The 16,414-nt window shown below is 46.6% G+C and overlaps 1 protein-coding gene across 4 annotated transcripts in view; it reads right to left on the reverse strand.

Annotated features, from left to right (window-relative positions):
- Positions 1-16,414, reverse strand: part of LAMA3 (laminin subunit alpha 3) — a 241,390-nt gene that overhangs the window by 141,354 nt on the left and 83,622 nt on the right. For 3 of the 4 annotated variants that reach the window (XM_067699449.1, XM_067699450.1, XM_067699455.1), the window contains exon 12: positions 8,583-8,717. The exons of the other annotated variant lie outside the window; for it this stretch is intronic. In XM_067699449.1, the coding sequence (XP_067555550.1) occupies positions 8,583-8,717 (135 nt within the window). The remainder of the gene's footprint in view (positions 1-8,582; positions 8,718-16,414) is intronic. 4 annotated transcript variants of the gene reach the window in all.

Consider the following 16,414-nt stretch of genomic DNA (forward strand, 5'->3'; position numbering starts at 1 on the left):
CTTGATAAGATTGTTGCCAGGATTAGATAAAGGGAATACTTGAAAGAGCTGGGTTCAACGCCTGGCTCACACTGAGCAATCAATAAATGCTGGGGTTTCTGTTGTTAATTTCATACCGACCAAGATTGGCTGGCTGTGGATGAGGATCTGGGGGATGCTTCCTGCATTCAGTAACGGTGCTCATCAGAGGAAGACGCAGGGAACAGCTGACTGGGGACGTGAGTCCATGCAGAGGCCACATTAATTCTGCATCCCACTGGGGATCAAATGCAAACCGTTCCAGTCCAGACTGACCTACAGTGATCCCCTCTCCTCATACTTAGTTTCTCAAGGTGAGGTGTAACTGAATAATCGTGAAAAAAGTGATGCAGGCAGGGTTGGGAATAGACAGAAAAAGCATCCCAGGTTCCCTTCATCCCCCTCAAGCAGGTGACTAAACACGGATGGATGGAGAGAAGAGATTCTGGACATTCCCCTCTCTACTCCTTCCTGCTGGGTCAGGTTCCTACCGGTCCCTGCAGCTAACCTCCCACAAGGTGGCAGTTACTCAGCCTCACTCAGCACTCACTGCAAGGACTTGCTTCTGGGGAGAGGAGAGCAGTGGAAATGGCCCACTATTTCCTGAGCTGGAGGGTTTCACACCTTAAGAACTGGAAGGGACTGGAGAGATTATCTCGTTGAATTCCAGGGTTACATAGTGAAGTTCAGAAGTTAAGTGAAAATGACTCTACTACCCGAAGCAATCTACAGATTCAATGCAATCCCTATCAAACTACCAATGGCATTTTTCACAGAACTAGAACAAAAAATTTCACAATTTGTATGGAAACACAAAAGACCCCGAATAGCCAAAGCAATCTTGAGAACGAAAAACGGAGCTGGAGGAATCAGGCTCCCTGACTTCAGATTATACTACAAAGCTACAGTAATCAAGACAGTATGGTACTGGCACAAAAACAGAAAGATAGATCAATGGAACAGGATAGGAAGCCCAGAGATAAACCCACGCACATATGGTCACCTTATCTTTGGTAAAGGAGGCAGGAATGTGCAGTGGAGAAAGGACAGCCTCTTCAATAAGTGGTGCTGGGAAAACTGGACAGGTACATGTAAAAGTATGAGATTAGATCACTCTCTAACACCATACACAAAAATAAGCTCAAAATGGATTAAAGACCTAAGTGTAAGGCCAGAAACTATCAAACTCTTAGAGGAAAACATAGGCAGAACACTCTATGACATAAATCACAGCAAGATCCTTTTTGACCCACTTCCTAGAGAAATGGAAATAAAAACAAAAATAAACAAATGGGACCTAATGGAACTTCAAACTTTTGCACAGCAAAGGAAACCATAAACAAGACCAAAAGACAACCCTCAGAATGGGAGACAATATTTGCAAATGAAGCAACTGACAAAGGATTAATCTCCAAAATTTATAAGCAGCTCATGCAGCTCAATAACAAAAAAACAAACAACCCAATCCAAAAATGGGCAGAAGACCTAAATAGATATTTCTCCAAAGAAGATATACAGATTGCCAACAAACACATGAAAGAATGCTCAACATCATTAATCATTAGAGAAATGCAAATCAAAACTACAATGAGGTATCATCTCACACCAGTCAGAATGGCCATCATCAAAAAATCTAGAAACAATAAATGCTGGAGAGGGTGTGGAGAAAAGGGAACCCTCTTGCACTGCTGGTTGGAATGTGAATTGGTACAGCCACTATGGAGAACAGTATGGAGGTTCCTTAAAAAACTACAAATAGAACTACCATATGACCCAGCAATCCCACTACTGGGCATATACCCTGAGAAAACCAAAATTCAAAAACAGTCATGTACCACAATGTTCACTGCAGCTCTATTTACAATAGCCAGGACAGGGAAACAACCTAAGTGTCCATCATCGGATGAATGGATAAAGAAGATGTGGCACATATATACAATGGAATATTACTCAGCCATAAAAGGAAACGTAATTGAGCTATTTGTAATGAGGTGGATAGACCTAGAGTCTGTCATACAGAGTGAAGTAAGTCAGAAAGAGAAAGACAAATACTGTATGCTAACACATATATATGGAATTTAAGAAAAAAAATGTCATGAAGAACCCAGAGGTAAGACAGGAATAAAGACACAGACCTACTAGAGAATGGACTTGAGGATATGGGGAGCGGGAAGGGTAAGCTGTGACAAAGCGAGAGAGAGGCATGGACATATATACACTACCGAACGTAAGGTAGATAGCTAGTGGGAAGCAGCCGCATAGCACAGGGAGATCAGCTCGGTGCTTTGTGACCACCTGGAGGGGTGGGATAGGGAGGGTCGGAGGGAGGGAGACGCAAGAAGAAAGAGATATGGGAACATATGTATATGTATAACTGATTCACTTTGTTATACAGCAGAAACTAACACACCATTGTAAAGCAATTATACTCCAATAAAGATGTAAAAAAAAAAATTATATGTATTGTAGATATAAAAAAAAAAAAAAGTTAAGTGACCTGTCCAAGGTCACCAAATTAGCCTGTAGCAAAGGGCTTCAGTCTCCGGGGCAGACACATCCAGATTCAAGTAACAGCTCTGCCACTTAATAGCTGTGTGATCACGGGCACGTTGCTTAGCCTCTCCAAGCCTCAGTTTCCTCTTCTAGAAACGAGCTGATGACAGCACCCACCCCACGAGATCACTAGAGAGTCAGCAGCCACAGACGAGAAGGGCAGTGTGCGCAGTGCTTGCTCAGGGAGCACTCACTCTTGCTAACGTTACTATCGTGATCATCCGAGTCCCCCAGTGCTTGGGATGTGCTCTGTGCTGCACTAATGGGAACCAGTGGATTAGTATTCCTGACTTCCAAATTTACATTCGGTGTATGCAGTTTAAAAAAAAAAACCACTTAACAATACACACACACACACACACACACACACACACGACCTTGTTTGCAAGGTTTCAAAATTTCCACACTCGTTGAGGCCTTGGGAAAGAAAAGATGAGATAAAGTGCCAATTCCAGTGATTTCTTTGCAGGCATCCTTTGGATCTGTAAAGGCCCACATCGTTAAGCCTTGGAGCACAGCGCTCCCACAGGGACGAGACCATGCCATTTTCGTTCTCTTTGACAGCGCTCGGCCCAGGCCCGTAAGCGGTGAGTTACTCTGATAGTGCTTTTCTGTGATAATAACAGTGGTAGCGTTTACCCGAGTTGTCACTAGAATCACAAAATAAACTCACTGCTGGAAGGGAGTGTGGCTCGTTTTCTCATTTACAAGTTACCTGGGACTTCAACGGGCTATGTGACTCGTTCTGCGAGGCCCAGTTAGGAAGTGGCAGGCCTAGGAGCGTTTACCATCCTTCCACCCTCCTATGTTACATGCATACATCCAGCAGACCTTGATTGCAGCTCTATTGTGTTCTATGGCCCCGTGACCAGGTGTCAGGGTGGAGGCAAGTATGAGAAACACCCATTCCCTGACCACATCGAGCTAGAACTCCAGGAGAGGGGCTAGAGCATTACTGACATGGTGCCTAGAAACTAAACATAAGACAGAGGAAGAAACGGGCCGAGTGCCACTCAACCAGCTCTTGGCAGACAGCAGGACAAGGACTCAGCTCTTCTGCCGTCTAGGTCAGCATTCCTTCATGGCCCCATGTTCCCTGCAGGCCTGTCTGCAGAGATCAAGTCCCTCCCCAGGGTCAGATTACTGAGGAAACGTTCTTGGGCCTTGTGATGGTTAATGTTTTCATGTCAGCTGGGCTATAGGGCTCAGATGTTTGCACAACACCAGTCCAGATGCTGCTATAAAGGCGTTCTGTTAGACGTGACAAACATTTAAATCAGCTGACCTTGAGTAAAGCAGGTTACTCTCCATGAAGTGGGTGGGCCTCATCCCATCCGTTGCAGACCTCAACGAGAAAAGCGGGAGGTCCCAGAGGAAGAAGAAATTCCGCCTCCAGGAGGCCTGTGGGCTCCAGCTGCGGCATCAGCTCCTTCCTCGTCTCCAGCCTGCTGCCCTGCAGACTTCAGCCTTGTCAGCCCCCGCAATCCGGGAGCCGAGTCCTTAAAATAAATCTATCTATCTATCCCCACATCTATCTATATATACAGACACATATCCTGTGGGTTCTGTTCCTCTGCAGAACCCTAACACAGGTTCTTTCTGCTATTCTTCCTTTAAGGAAAGTGAAGGCAGAGAGGAGACACTCGTGCAGGCAGTCGGGGTAGCTGCAGCAGGAGCCTGGAGCACAGAGGCGGCAGCTCCAGCCAGCATCACGTGGGTGACACCGACCCTGACTCCCAGGGCCAAAGGGATTTGTCCAGGGAGCCTCAGGAGACGGAGTTACACTTCAGAAGTGAAAACAAAGATGCAGCCTTAAACGCAGGTACGTTATTTTAAATCCTGAGTTCCTCAATCTGGCATCACACTTCGCATTTCAATCCAACTATCAGTAGAGTTGCCAGATCTCAAACCCGAACCCCACCATTGGCGGCCTTTTCTCACTCTTGGAAATACTATAAGCCTTTGTGACTATTTTAATTCTGCTCTTTGTTTTGAGCCAGGTTCTTCGGAGATTCTGGAGTATTTTCTTCTCGTCTGCTCCTCACTGTGCTTTTACTCTAAGACACTTTTATTCCCAAAGAGTATTAAAAAAAAAAAAGATAATAAATGTCCAGGGAATCAGGGAGCTTGTCTGCTGTGCTCCCCCCAAATCTTCCAGCATCAAGCACAGCCCTGGTCCCTAGTACATGCCAAACAGATGTTTGTTAAATGAAGGGATAAGAGCTATTGAAATGCTCTTCCAGGTCCAGCCCTGTAGTTCTACAGATGTGCATTCTCTCCTTGACCCCTGCAGCGCTGCTGTGAGAGGTATTGCTCTGAGGGATGCCAGCTTCTTCCCCTGCAGTGAATAAGCTCACAGAGTGAGGCGACAGTCCTGGACAACACAGAAATTGCAAGGGAAACAGAGCTCCTTATTGTTTCAGGGGTGTTCTCGTCGCGCGTGATGTTAGAGCTTTTCCTTCTGTTGGAAAAGCAGGCTGGCGCCTTCTCTGGCGCTCTTCACTCACAGCCGCAAAGCCAACATTTCAGTTCCACGATACTTAGCACCCTCCACTTCTCTGGCTAACTGGGCTGAGAGCAGATCAGGTCTACAGAAAATCCCAAGGCTTCTTCCAATCACCTCAATGCTCTCCTAGACACACGCTGAATTACAGAGCAGAGGGCCCGTTCAAAGCAAAATTGCACAGAACTTGGCCCAGCCCTATGGATTTTGTTTTCCCCCTTGGAAAGGCCGGGAGGGCTCTCCCGGGAGCATCCCAGGTCAGAAACTTTCCCCTGCTGTGTCTTCTGCCATCTGCCGGTGCATGTGGCTTCTTCCCGGGGCCAGTTTGTCGGATTCAAGAGAATATGCTGACACGCAGAAGGAGGTTAATCTTGCACTGGCAACATATGTTGCCAGGACTTTTCTAAGGAAAAGTCTGCAACTACAACCCAGAGACTAGAGCAAACTCCAATGGGGACAGTTCGGGCCCTGGGCCACTGCGGTTTGGGGGCAGCTGCACGTTGAGTGCCTTCAGTGCCAAGTCATGGGAGTGCCGCTGTCTCCACACTCCCACCCTCTTGGCCTCTGTTCTAAGTGCTGACTAGTTGCGACTTAGCAAACTGCACCAGAAAAAAAAAGGGGGGGAGGAGGAAGGAAAGAAGAGGAAGAGAAAGATGAAGGATAGGAAGGCAGGAATGACGACGGACAGGACGGAGAGGAGGAAAAGGGAACAGTAAACCCCCAAAGGACCAAGCTTCCAGAGAGTCGCAGTGTGTTTTGTGGTTGCACATAAAGAGCTAAGTCAGACGTCAACACAAACGTAAAACTGAAATACACAGAGACAATTCTCTATGTGGCCTCACATCTACGATTTGACTTTCGGCTACAAGAAAGAAAACTGCAGGGCACTTGAGTGAGTCAAAAATAAACTGAGGGCTTCCCTGGTGGCGCAGTGGTTGAGAGTCCGCCTGCCGATGCAGGGGACACGGGTTCGTGCCCCGGTCCAGGAAGATCCCACATGCTGCGGAGCGGCTGGGCCCGTGAGCCATGGCCACTGGGCCTGTGCGTCCGGAGCCTGTGCTCCGCAATGGGAGAGGCCACAACATTGAGAGGCCCAGTACCAAAAAAAAAAAAAAAAAACTGAGAAGGAGATGGCCTTGTGCTTAAAGTCTGGAGTAAATTAAGTTAATGCAAAACATAAACGCTGGACTGCAGTTGGCAAGCGCAATTGAGAAGGGTTTTAGACTTCTTTTTAAGAAGACTTTTAAAATTTTTCAAGCAATATAGAACAAAGCCACACACACATTTTTTGGCTGGAATATACCAGACCATCTGATGTAGCATTTGGGGCCACACTGGTTTGATTCTAAAATTCCAGGGGCCAAGCAATCAACTTCATCTAAGAAAGATCACAAAATACTGGGTCAGACCTTGATGCTAGACCAGATTCAGATTTCAGCATGTCTGGGCTTCAGCCACTGGCTTCAACGCTGCCCCCGAGGAAAAAATTTAAAAGATCACAAAAGCTGTTAGAAAAAGCAAGCACTAGAGAAGGGAGACCATCGCTGACAGAATGTAGGAGCACCCCAAACGCTTCCAGAGCCTAATGGTTCAAATCTGGAAGAACAAACTTTAGGGCACACCTCTACGCCCCGCCAGGAATGAGGCTGCCCTGAACCTTCTCCTCCTGCTTTTGTCCGACAGACCTCGTTTTCACTACTCTTAACCTTGCCTGCTCCCCACATAAGTCCCTCTAGACTTGGCCCCTAGTGGACCCTGAGGTGGAAGGCCTCCATCCCATCTCCCTCCTGCGAGTTCTCCTTCATTTGGTCAATGAGAGATTCAGTGCCTCCAGCTTAAAATAGAAATGTAAGCACCCCCAACTCGTGCTCCAAAGCTTCATTATTTGGGACATCTTTCAACAGAAACAATATATGTACAAGGACAAGGTGACCACACCAGACCATAGCGCCAGCTCAGCACTGAATCTGCCTCTAGTATGATGCATACAACTCCAACATAAGCATCACCTGTACTGAGGTTTCCACAGGAAATGCGCTGGGCGTTCCAAATTCTAACACAGAACTTCTCTGGTTGACATCAAGGCAGGGAAACAAAAGATACCCCTTCCTTTCCGTACCCTTTCACCTGCCAGGTGACCTAAATCTCTGTTCAGGGACTGCCGAGAGCTTCTGTGGCCCGAGAGGCAGAGGCTGAGAAGTGGGGCAGAGGATAGAGGTCCAGGACATGTCAGGGGATGAGGAGGAAAAAGAAGGGCTTGGGATATGGCACACAGGCATCTATGCAGACAGGCAGATCAACCAGGATTGAGGCTACAGGCTCTTAAAATGATGTAGAGGGAAGTATGAAGCAGAGAAAGGAGGGTTAAAGGAACAGCAGCTACCGTACAGGTGAGGGCTTCCCGGGCTCTGAGAATTTTACACATCAGTACACACGTAACCCACACCACATGTCACAGGGCGGGCACTATTACCAGGAAACTGAGGAACAGAGGGGGTAAGAACTTGCTCAAGTTGATAGCTAGTGCAAACCTGGTTCTTCGCCACTTTGTCTCCTGCTTCGGGGAGGGACCTTCCCGCTCCTGCCCCACTCTCCCAGCTCCTTAGCGTGGCCGCCCTCATGGGTGACGTGCCTCCGCGCCGATGCTACCCGCCTCCTGTGCTCAGAGGCTGGAAGCTAGAAACAGCACTTCCCAGATTCTCCTGGCGCTGGGCCCTGGATGGCCATGGAGGCAGAAGGACCGCGGTCCCCCTGTCCCTGAGCTGCATCGCAGGAGTCTGGGCTTGACACAAGGAGCCTCCTTGGAAGCCCAGCCTGGAGCCTAACTGAGTCGGTCAGCACCTAATAACCCACAGCAAGTCCCTGCTGGGTTTAGTTCCGTTCCTGAGCCCTGACTGATCACCTTCCCTTCTTCTCTCCCCTCGTTTTCCCTATGACCTTAGCCACCGAGGAGAACAATGGCAGGCAATGGGAAGGAGGCGGAGGAGAAGAACGGGGGCAAATTCATTCATTCATTTGCCGGTCACCCAACATTTACCGCACACCCATCATGCTCTAGGGACTGGGCCAGACTCCTCCCCTTCCCCTCCGGCGCCTTCAGTGACTCTTACTAGGATGCGGGACTAAGAGGCGAACCAAGTCTGTGGCCCTGTGTGTGCCGTTCCCTCGCCCGGAACACCGTGCTCCCTGCCCTTGTCTCCTTGGCGGTTTCCTCAACACTATCCAGGTACCACTTCCTGCCCAGAGCCTGCATTTGTACCCAGGTGCTGACTCCAGAGCCCATGGGCTCGACCACCTGGGAGGAGGAAGAGTAAGGCTGAAAAGACAAAGGAGGGGAGGAGACATGGCCTGGCCCTGAGGACAGTCACACGTAACATACGTATATAGACCAGGGGCTCATTTATTAAACAATAGGCCTCACAGCTCTGCCAAAACGAGCCTCTGCATTTCCTCAGGGGGAGACTTACCTGGGGGACTGACGATCACTACATACGTGTGGCCCACTTACCTTGGCAAACAGGGAAGGAGTAGAAACCCCAGCGGCAGGCATCGCACCGAGGGCCCCCCACCCCGGGGCGGCACAGGCACCGCCCGTGGGCATCACATATTTCGGGGAGAACTCCTGCCAGGTTACAGTCACAGCCTGCGAAGGGGAAGAGATGTTCGGAGGGGTCTCCATCCTCCATCCCTTCACCCACAGCTTCTGAGTAATCTATGGTTTACATACAGTCCTAACCCAGAAGACTGCATCTTAAGGGGAGTAAAACATCTCTCCTGGAAAGATCAGAGATACCATTCAGAAACATCCAGGGCAGGCACTGGTTTGCAAAGTACCTACAACCTTCTAGCATCTACCCCCATGGGAACAATTTGTTTTTCCCCAAACTGAGCCTTGTTTAGTAAAATTTCAACTTCATAGATTCCCATCGAATGATAATCTTGAATTAAACATATTCCTACCTCCATTTCTCAGAAGAAAAGAGATGAACATATATTTAGCCCTAGTAAGTGCCAGACGTGGCTTTGGGGGACCTCACTCGGCTTGTCTCAATCCTCCAGGCATGAGCCCTTCCCAGCAGGCAGGCTGCTTCCAGTCCTACCTCAGCACCTCTGCTCTGGCCGGCAGGTAACACCCCTCCCCTGGTTCCCTCTCAACCTTCAGGTCTCGGTCAGGAAGGCCTTCCCCACCCAGTCTGTACCAGCAGCTCCCCCTTCCCTCTCCCACTCTCTATTTAGCTGTGTCTGTCTTTCACACTTTAATTATTGAAATCACTTATTGGCCTCATGACTGACTTTGACCAGTGGAATGAGAGGAAAGTGCTGTTGTGGGATTTCACAGCCCAGGTCACACAGGCTTTGTGGTTTCCATGTTCACCCTCTGGGAACCCTGAGACCACCAGGGAGGTACCCTGTCTGACCTCATCGAGGATAAAAGGCCACATGGAGAGAGACACCGAACCCCAGCAGACCCTCCAGCAAGTCCGGCAGAAAGACTGCCCAGCCGAGCCACAGGGTTGCGAGAAATAACCCTTATTGTTTTAAGCCACTAAATTTTGGGGTGATTTATTACATAGCAATAGAAGTACGAAACACCTATCAAACTGAAAACTTAGGGAGAGCTCACCTCAGGACTCCCACTGCCATGTACAGTATGTCTCAATCAGTAAATATTTCCCAAGAAGACAGGGCTCTTGCTTGACTTTATTATGGATGGATTAAATAGTGAAGTCCAGCAAAAGCCCGCAAGATACGTAAGCATTTTAGAGTTGAGGAAAAAGATGCTCTGAAAGGTTTTTTTAATAGATCTTTTTTTTTTTTGCGGTATGCGGGCCTCTCACTGTTGTGGCCTCTCCCGTTGCGGGGCACAGGCTCCGGACGCATAGGCTCAGCGGCCATGGCTCACGGGCCCAGCCGCTCCGCGGCATGTTGGATCTTCCCGGACCGGGACATGAACCCGTGTCCCCTGCATTGGCAGGCGGACTCTCAACCACTGTGCCACCAGGGAAGCCCTTTAATAGATCTTTATTGGAGTATAATTGCTTCACAATATTGTGTTAGTTTCTGTTGTACACCGAAGTGAATCAGCTATATGCATACATATGTCCGCATATCCCCTCCCTCATGAGCCTCCCTCCCACCCTCCCTATCCCACCCCTCTAGGTCGTGGCAAAGCACCAAGATGATCTCCCTGTGCTACGCAGCTGCTTCCCACTAGCTATTTTACATCTGGTAGTGTATATATGTCAGTGTTACTCTCCCACTTCGCCCCAGCTTCCCCCTCTCCCCACCCTGTGTCCTCAAGTCCATTCTCTATGGCTACATCTTTATTCCTGCCCTGCCACTAGGTTCATCAGTGCCTTTTTTTTTTTTTTTTTTAGGTCCCATATATGTGCGTTAGCATACGGTATTTGTCTTTCTCTTTCTGACTTACTTCACTCTGTATGACAGACTCTAGGTCCATCCACCTCACTACAAATAACTCAATTTCGTTTCTTTTTATGGCTGAGTAACATTCCATTGTATATATGTGCCACATCTTCTTTCTCCATTCATGTGTCGATGGACATTTAGGTTAGTAGAAAGGTTAATTAAGTTGCCCAAGGTCACACAGCCAGAGGAGCTAAGTAGGGCTTTGAACCCAGGTCTGTCTGATTCTAAAGCCCATGCCCTTTCTATGATGCCAAGAATACAAGCTGGTAACTGATTTTAAAAGCTGTGTTCAAGGTATGTTCCAGATTAGTGTATGTATTCAAACCATTCTCATATTTAAAACATCTACATTTCTATCAAGAACATTAGCATCAGTGGGAAGCAGCTGCGTAGCATAGGGAGATCAGCTTGGTGCTTTGCGACGACCTAGGGGGTGGGATAGGGAGGGTGGGAGGGAGGCTCATGAGGGAGGGGATATGGGGATATACGTATACATATAGCTGACTCACTTTGTTGTACAGCAGAAACTAACACAACATTGTAAAGCAATTATACTTAATAAAGATTTTAAAAAACCAAGAACACTAGCATCTAAACCTGCAACATGGTCCCTTGAGGAAGATCCTGAAAGACTCAAAGATTTGACTGAGTTCCCCCTACTTCTCAAGGAAGGGAAGTCTCATGCATTTCAGAAAGGTTTTCTACAAGGGTTAGAGTAATAGATAATCTGAAAAGTTAGCTAAATCCCACACCTTCCCTTTGCCCTTTTTCAGGTAAAAGGTTAGTAACAAAGTTGTGGAATTATTTTTTTGCAATAATTAAGAAAAAAAAGATCAGGGTATATCAGAGCAACTTTACAGTCTTTGCATAATCTCTAACTTGTTTATACTTCAACAGTCACCTAACTTGACAAGAAGGGCACTGGATGTGTCCAAGGGCATATTCATCACAAGAGAAGCCTTGGAACCCAGGCTGGCATGAGCACCGCCCTGACTGTCCATCACAGCAGCTGTCCATCACAGCAGCTTTCCATCACAGCTGCCACACAAGGTCCCAATGCCAGGGCCCCACAGGCTGAGAACACCACAGGGAAATGCAAAGGTTTACTGTCAATTACAGTCTTGGCATTAGACCAGGCATTGGAATTCAGTAAGAAACTTGAACTTTACAAAGGCATTGAAGTCCAAGGAATCCCGGTTTACAACCACTTGTAAACAGAAAGGAAGCATCTAGTGCCTATGCATTTCTAAATTTCTGTTTCTGAAATTCACTTTTTAACTTAGGCATGATTTCCACAGTGTAGTGGTTACCACGTTCACCTGACCCTTAACTTATCTGGCAAGTACTCCTACACGGTGCAGGAGCCAGAAACCTCTGAGGTCCCTCACTTCTCCCCGACCCTCACCTCCCACACCTCCTCACCAGGCCGTAGTGCTTATATCTCAGGAAAGCGCCCGCAATCCTCCTCTCCTTCCAGACTTCCAGGGCCTTCCTCCAGGACCTCATCCTCGTTTGCCTGGATTATTTCAAGAGCCTCCTGACAAGGCTGTCTGCTTCCTGTCTTCTTCCAACCCACTCTCCACACTGGTGTCAGGAGTGATCTTTCTAGAATGCCAACCTTTGCATATCAATTTCCAGATCAACCCCTCAACGGTGACCCAATGCCTTCAGTACCCAATCCAAAGTCCTCGACATGTGTGACACAGCAGACCCTTCAAAACCTTCAGGCTGCCAGAGACCGTGTGGCACCTCTATGCAAACTCGAAAAAGGTGGCTCTTCCTCGAGATGCCTTCCTGTCACTTGCTGTAAAATCGTCACCATATATATACAGGTCTGCCACATCCTCAATGCCCCCTCCTCCTGGTCCCAGGAAGCCCTTCTAGAACCTCTGCCTTTTCCCTTCCTCCTTTCCTTCCCTCCTCCTTCCACTGTTCCTTCCATCCTTCCTTCTCTCCTTCTCTCCTTCCCACCTGCCTTCCCTCCCTCCCTTCTGTAAGGAGCTGTAAAGATGCCCCTTGTGTTTGCTCCCATGGCTCCGTGTTCTTGCCCTGTCATAGCATCAACTCCTGCTGTTCTAACTGCTTGTCTGTGTGTCTCCCACAGGCCTGGGGGCTTCCAGGGAGCAGGGACCGTGAGAGGTAGCTGCCTTGGCCATGCCTAGTATAGAGGAGGCACTTAATAGGAGTTTAATGAGTGAAGAATATGCTAAATATTCAAGACGACAATTCTCTTGGGTAAACACCACACCATTCCTTGAGTTTTATTTTATTGGCACAGAGCTGCCAAACCGAGATATCAGAATTCACCCGTTCACCTCTAAGCTGTGTCTGGCTTGTCTCCATGCCAGCAACGAATGCCCCACCCTGCCAGCCAGGTGAAATGCCCAGCCTGGGGAGAGACAGCAGGAAGGCATGCCCTAGCGGCGGTCGCCCCACCTCTCAGAGTTCTCATCATTAGCGCGAGCCCCGGCCCCGATCCCACTGACACAATACGTCGGCAATGGCAAGTAGCTCCTTACAAAGTGATGGGGAAGCAACACCTTCTCATGGTATTTGTCAAGAAACCTCTGGGCAGCCATGTCTTCAGGCCAAATGTGCTGCTTTACAAAATCATCCCAAGACCGTATCAATCTCCTAAGGTAAGCACCTGGAGTCTTCCTGCAGCTGTTGATTTTGCCTGTCACCACTCTTTGTTTGAATTTGGAGGAATAAAACTGTGCCCATGCCCGGAGGCCAGTGTCCCCCTAGAGTGAATGTTTTGTGTATCCTGTCATTTTCAAAAAGAGCCCTTGGGCTTCCCTGGTGGCGCAGTGGTTGAGAGTCCGCCTGCTGATGCAGGGGACACGGGTTCGTGCCCCGGTCCGGGAAGACCCCACATGCCGCGGAGCGGCTGGGCCCGTGAGCCATGGCTGCTGAGCCTATGCGTCCGGAGCCTGTGCCCCACAACGGGAGAGGCCACAACAGTGAGAGGCCCGCGTACCGCAAAAAAACAACAACAACAACAACAACAACAAAAAGAGCCCTTGAAGATGTGTCTACTAAACGTTGACCTCCTAACAATAAATGTTAAGTGGTTATAAATGATCACTTGGACCCAGAAAATCCAAATAATATCCAGTCATGAAACATAACGAAAAACCTAAAAACATTCTGATCTGCAAAATGGTTCTGTCCTTTTGCTTCACGTCCCCGTTGGTTCAAGTGTCTGCAATTGAGCCTATGGATTTTCTAAAATTCTCAATTGGGGCTGCACACTGGAATCTCCTGGTAAAACATCATTGCCTGGCTGTGGAATCCCAAACTCAGAGATGCAGATATAATCCCAGGATCTATAAACTATGGCCTGAGGGCCAGACCCATCCCTGTTTTAGTAAACAAAGTTATATTGGAACACAGCCAAGCTCAATCATTTATTATACATACTGTCTATGATTCTTTTCATGTTACTGTAACAGATTTGAGTACTCACAACTTTGCCTACAAAGATGAAAATATTTACTATCTTTATCCTTACAGGAAAGTCTGCCAACCACTAAATAAGAATTTCTACTAACTAGAGCAGTTGTTCTTAACAAGAGACATATGACAGAATCACCTGGAAAACCTGTGCAAAATGCCAGCCTGAACTTCACCCCTGGAAATCTAGATTTAAGATCTGGGGGTGATATATGCCATCTACAAGAGACCCACTTCAGACCTAGGGACACATACAGACTCAAAGTGCGGGGATGGAAAAAGATATTGCATGCAAATGGAAAGCAAAAGAAAGCTGGAGTAGCAATTCTCATATCAGACAAAATAGACTTTAAAATAAAGACTATTACAAGAGACAAAGAAGGACACTACATAATGATCAAGGAATCAATCCAAGAAGAAGATATAACAGTTGTAAATATTTATGTACCCAACATAGGAGCACCTCAATACATATGGTTAACAGCCATAATAGGGGAAATCGACTTTAACACCCCACTTTCACCAATGGACAGATCATCCAAAATGAAAATAAATAAGGAAACACAAGCTTTAAATGACACATTAGACAAGATGGATTTACTTGATATTTATAGGACATTCCATCCAAAACCAACAGAATAGGGCTTCCCTGGTGGCGCAGTGGTTAAGAATCTGCCTGCAAATGCAGGGGACATGGGTTCAAGCCCTGGTCCGGGAAGATCCCACATGCTGCGGAGCAACTAAGCCCACGTGCCACAGCTACTGAGTCTGCACTCTAGACCCCGTGAGCCACAACTACTGAGCCCGCGTGCTGCAACTACTGAAGCCCATGCGCCTAGAGCCCATGCTCCGCAACAAGAGAAGCTGCCGCAATGAGAAGCCCACGCACCACAACAAAGAGTAGCCCCCACTCGCTGTGACTAGAGAAAGCCTGCACACAGCAACGAAGACCCAACGCAGCCAAAAATAAATAAGATAAATAAATTTATAAACTAAACAAAACAAAACAACAGAATACACTTTCTTCTCAAGTGCTCATGGAACATTCTCCAGGATAGATCATATCTTGGGTCACAAATCAAGCCCTGGTAAATTTAAGAAAATGGAAATCGCATCAAATGTCTTTCCCGACCACAACGCTATGAGACTAGATATCAATTACAGGAAAAAACTGTAAAAAATACAAACACATGGAGGCTAAACAATACACTACTAAATAACCAAGAGATCACTGAAGAAATCAAAGAGGAAATCAAAAAATACCTAGAAACAAATGACAATGAAAACACAGTGACCCAAAACCTATGGGATGCAACAAAAGTAGTTCTAAGAGGGAAGATTATAGCAATACAATCCTACCTCATGAAACAAGAAAAATCTCAAATAAACAACATAACCTTACACCTAAAGCAATTAGAGAAAGAAGAACAAAAAAACCCTATAGTTAGCAGAAGGAAAGAAATCATAAAGATCAGATCAGAAATAAATGAAAAAGAAATGAAGGAAACAATAGCAAAGATCAAAAAAACTAAAAGCTGGTTCTTTGAGAAGATAAACAAAATAGATAAACCATTAGCCAGACTCATCAAGAAAAAAAGGGAGAAGACTCAAATCAATAGAATTAGAAATGAAAAAGGAGAAGTAACAACTGACACTGCAGAAATACAAAGGATCATGAGAGAGTACTACAAGCAACTATATGCCAATGAAATGGACAACCTGGAAGGAATGGACAAATTCTTAGAAAAGTACAACCTTCCGAGACTGAACCAGGAAGAAATAGGAAATATAAACAGACCAATCACAAGCACTGAAATTGAGACTGTGATTAAAAATCTTCCAACAAACAAAAGCCCAGGACCAGATGGCTTCACAGGAGAATTCTATCAAACATTTAGAGAAGAGCTAACACCTATCCTTCTCAAACTCTTCCAAAATATAGCAGAGGGAGGAACACTCCCAAACTCATTCTACAAACTACCATCTCCCTGACATCAAAACCAGACAAAGATGTAACAAAAAAAAGAAAACTACAGGCCAATATCACTGATGAACATAGATGCAAAAGTCCTCAACAAAATACTAGCAAACAGAATCCATCAGCACATTAAAAGGATCATAGACCATGATCAAGTGGGCTTTATCCCAGGAATGTGAGGATTCTTCAATACACACAAATCAATCAATGTGACACACATTAACAAACTGAAGAATAAAAACCATATGATCTTCTCAATAGACACAGAAAAAGCTTTTGACAAAATTCAACACCCATTTATGATAAAAACTCTCCAGAAAGTAGGCATAGAGAGAACCTACCTCAACATAATAAAGGCCATATATGACAAACACACAGCAAACATCGTTCTCAATGGTAAAAAAACTGAAACCATCTCCTCTAAGATCAGGAACAAGACAAGGTTGCCCACTCTTACCAATACTATTCAACATAGT

Source organism: Pseudorca crassidens, chromosome 12, assembly GCF_039906515.1.
Source record: "Pseudorca crassidens isolate mPseCra1 chromosome 12, mPseCra1.hap1, whole genome shotgun sequence".
Classification (NCBI taxonomy): Eukaryota; Metazoa; Chordata; class Mammalia; order Artiodactyla; family Delphinidae; genus Pseudorca; species Pseudorca crassidens.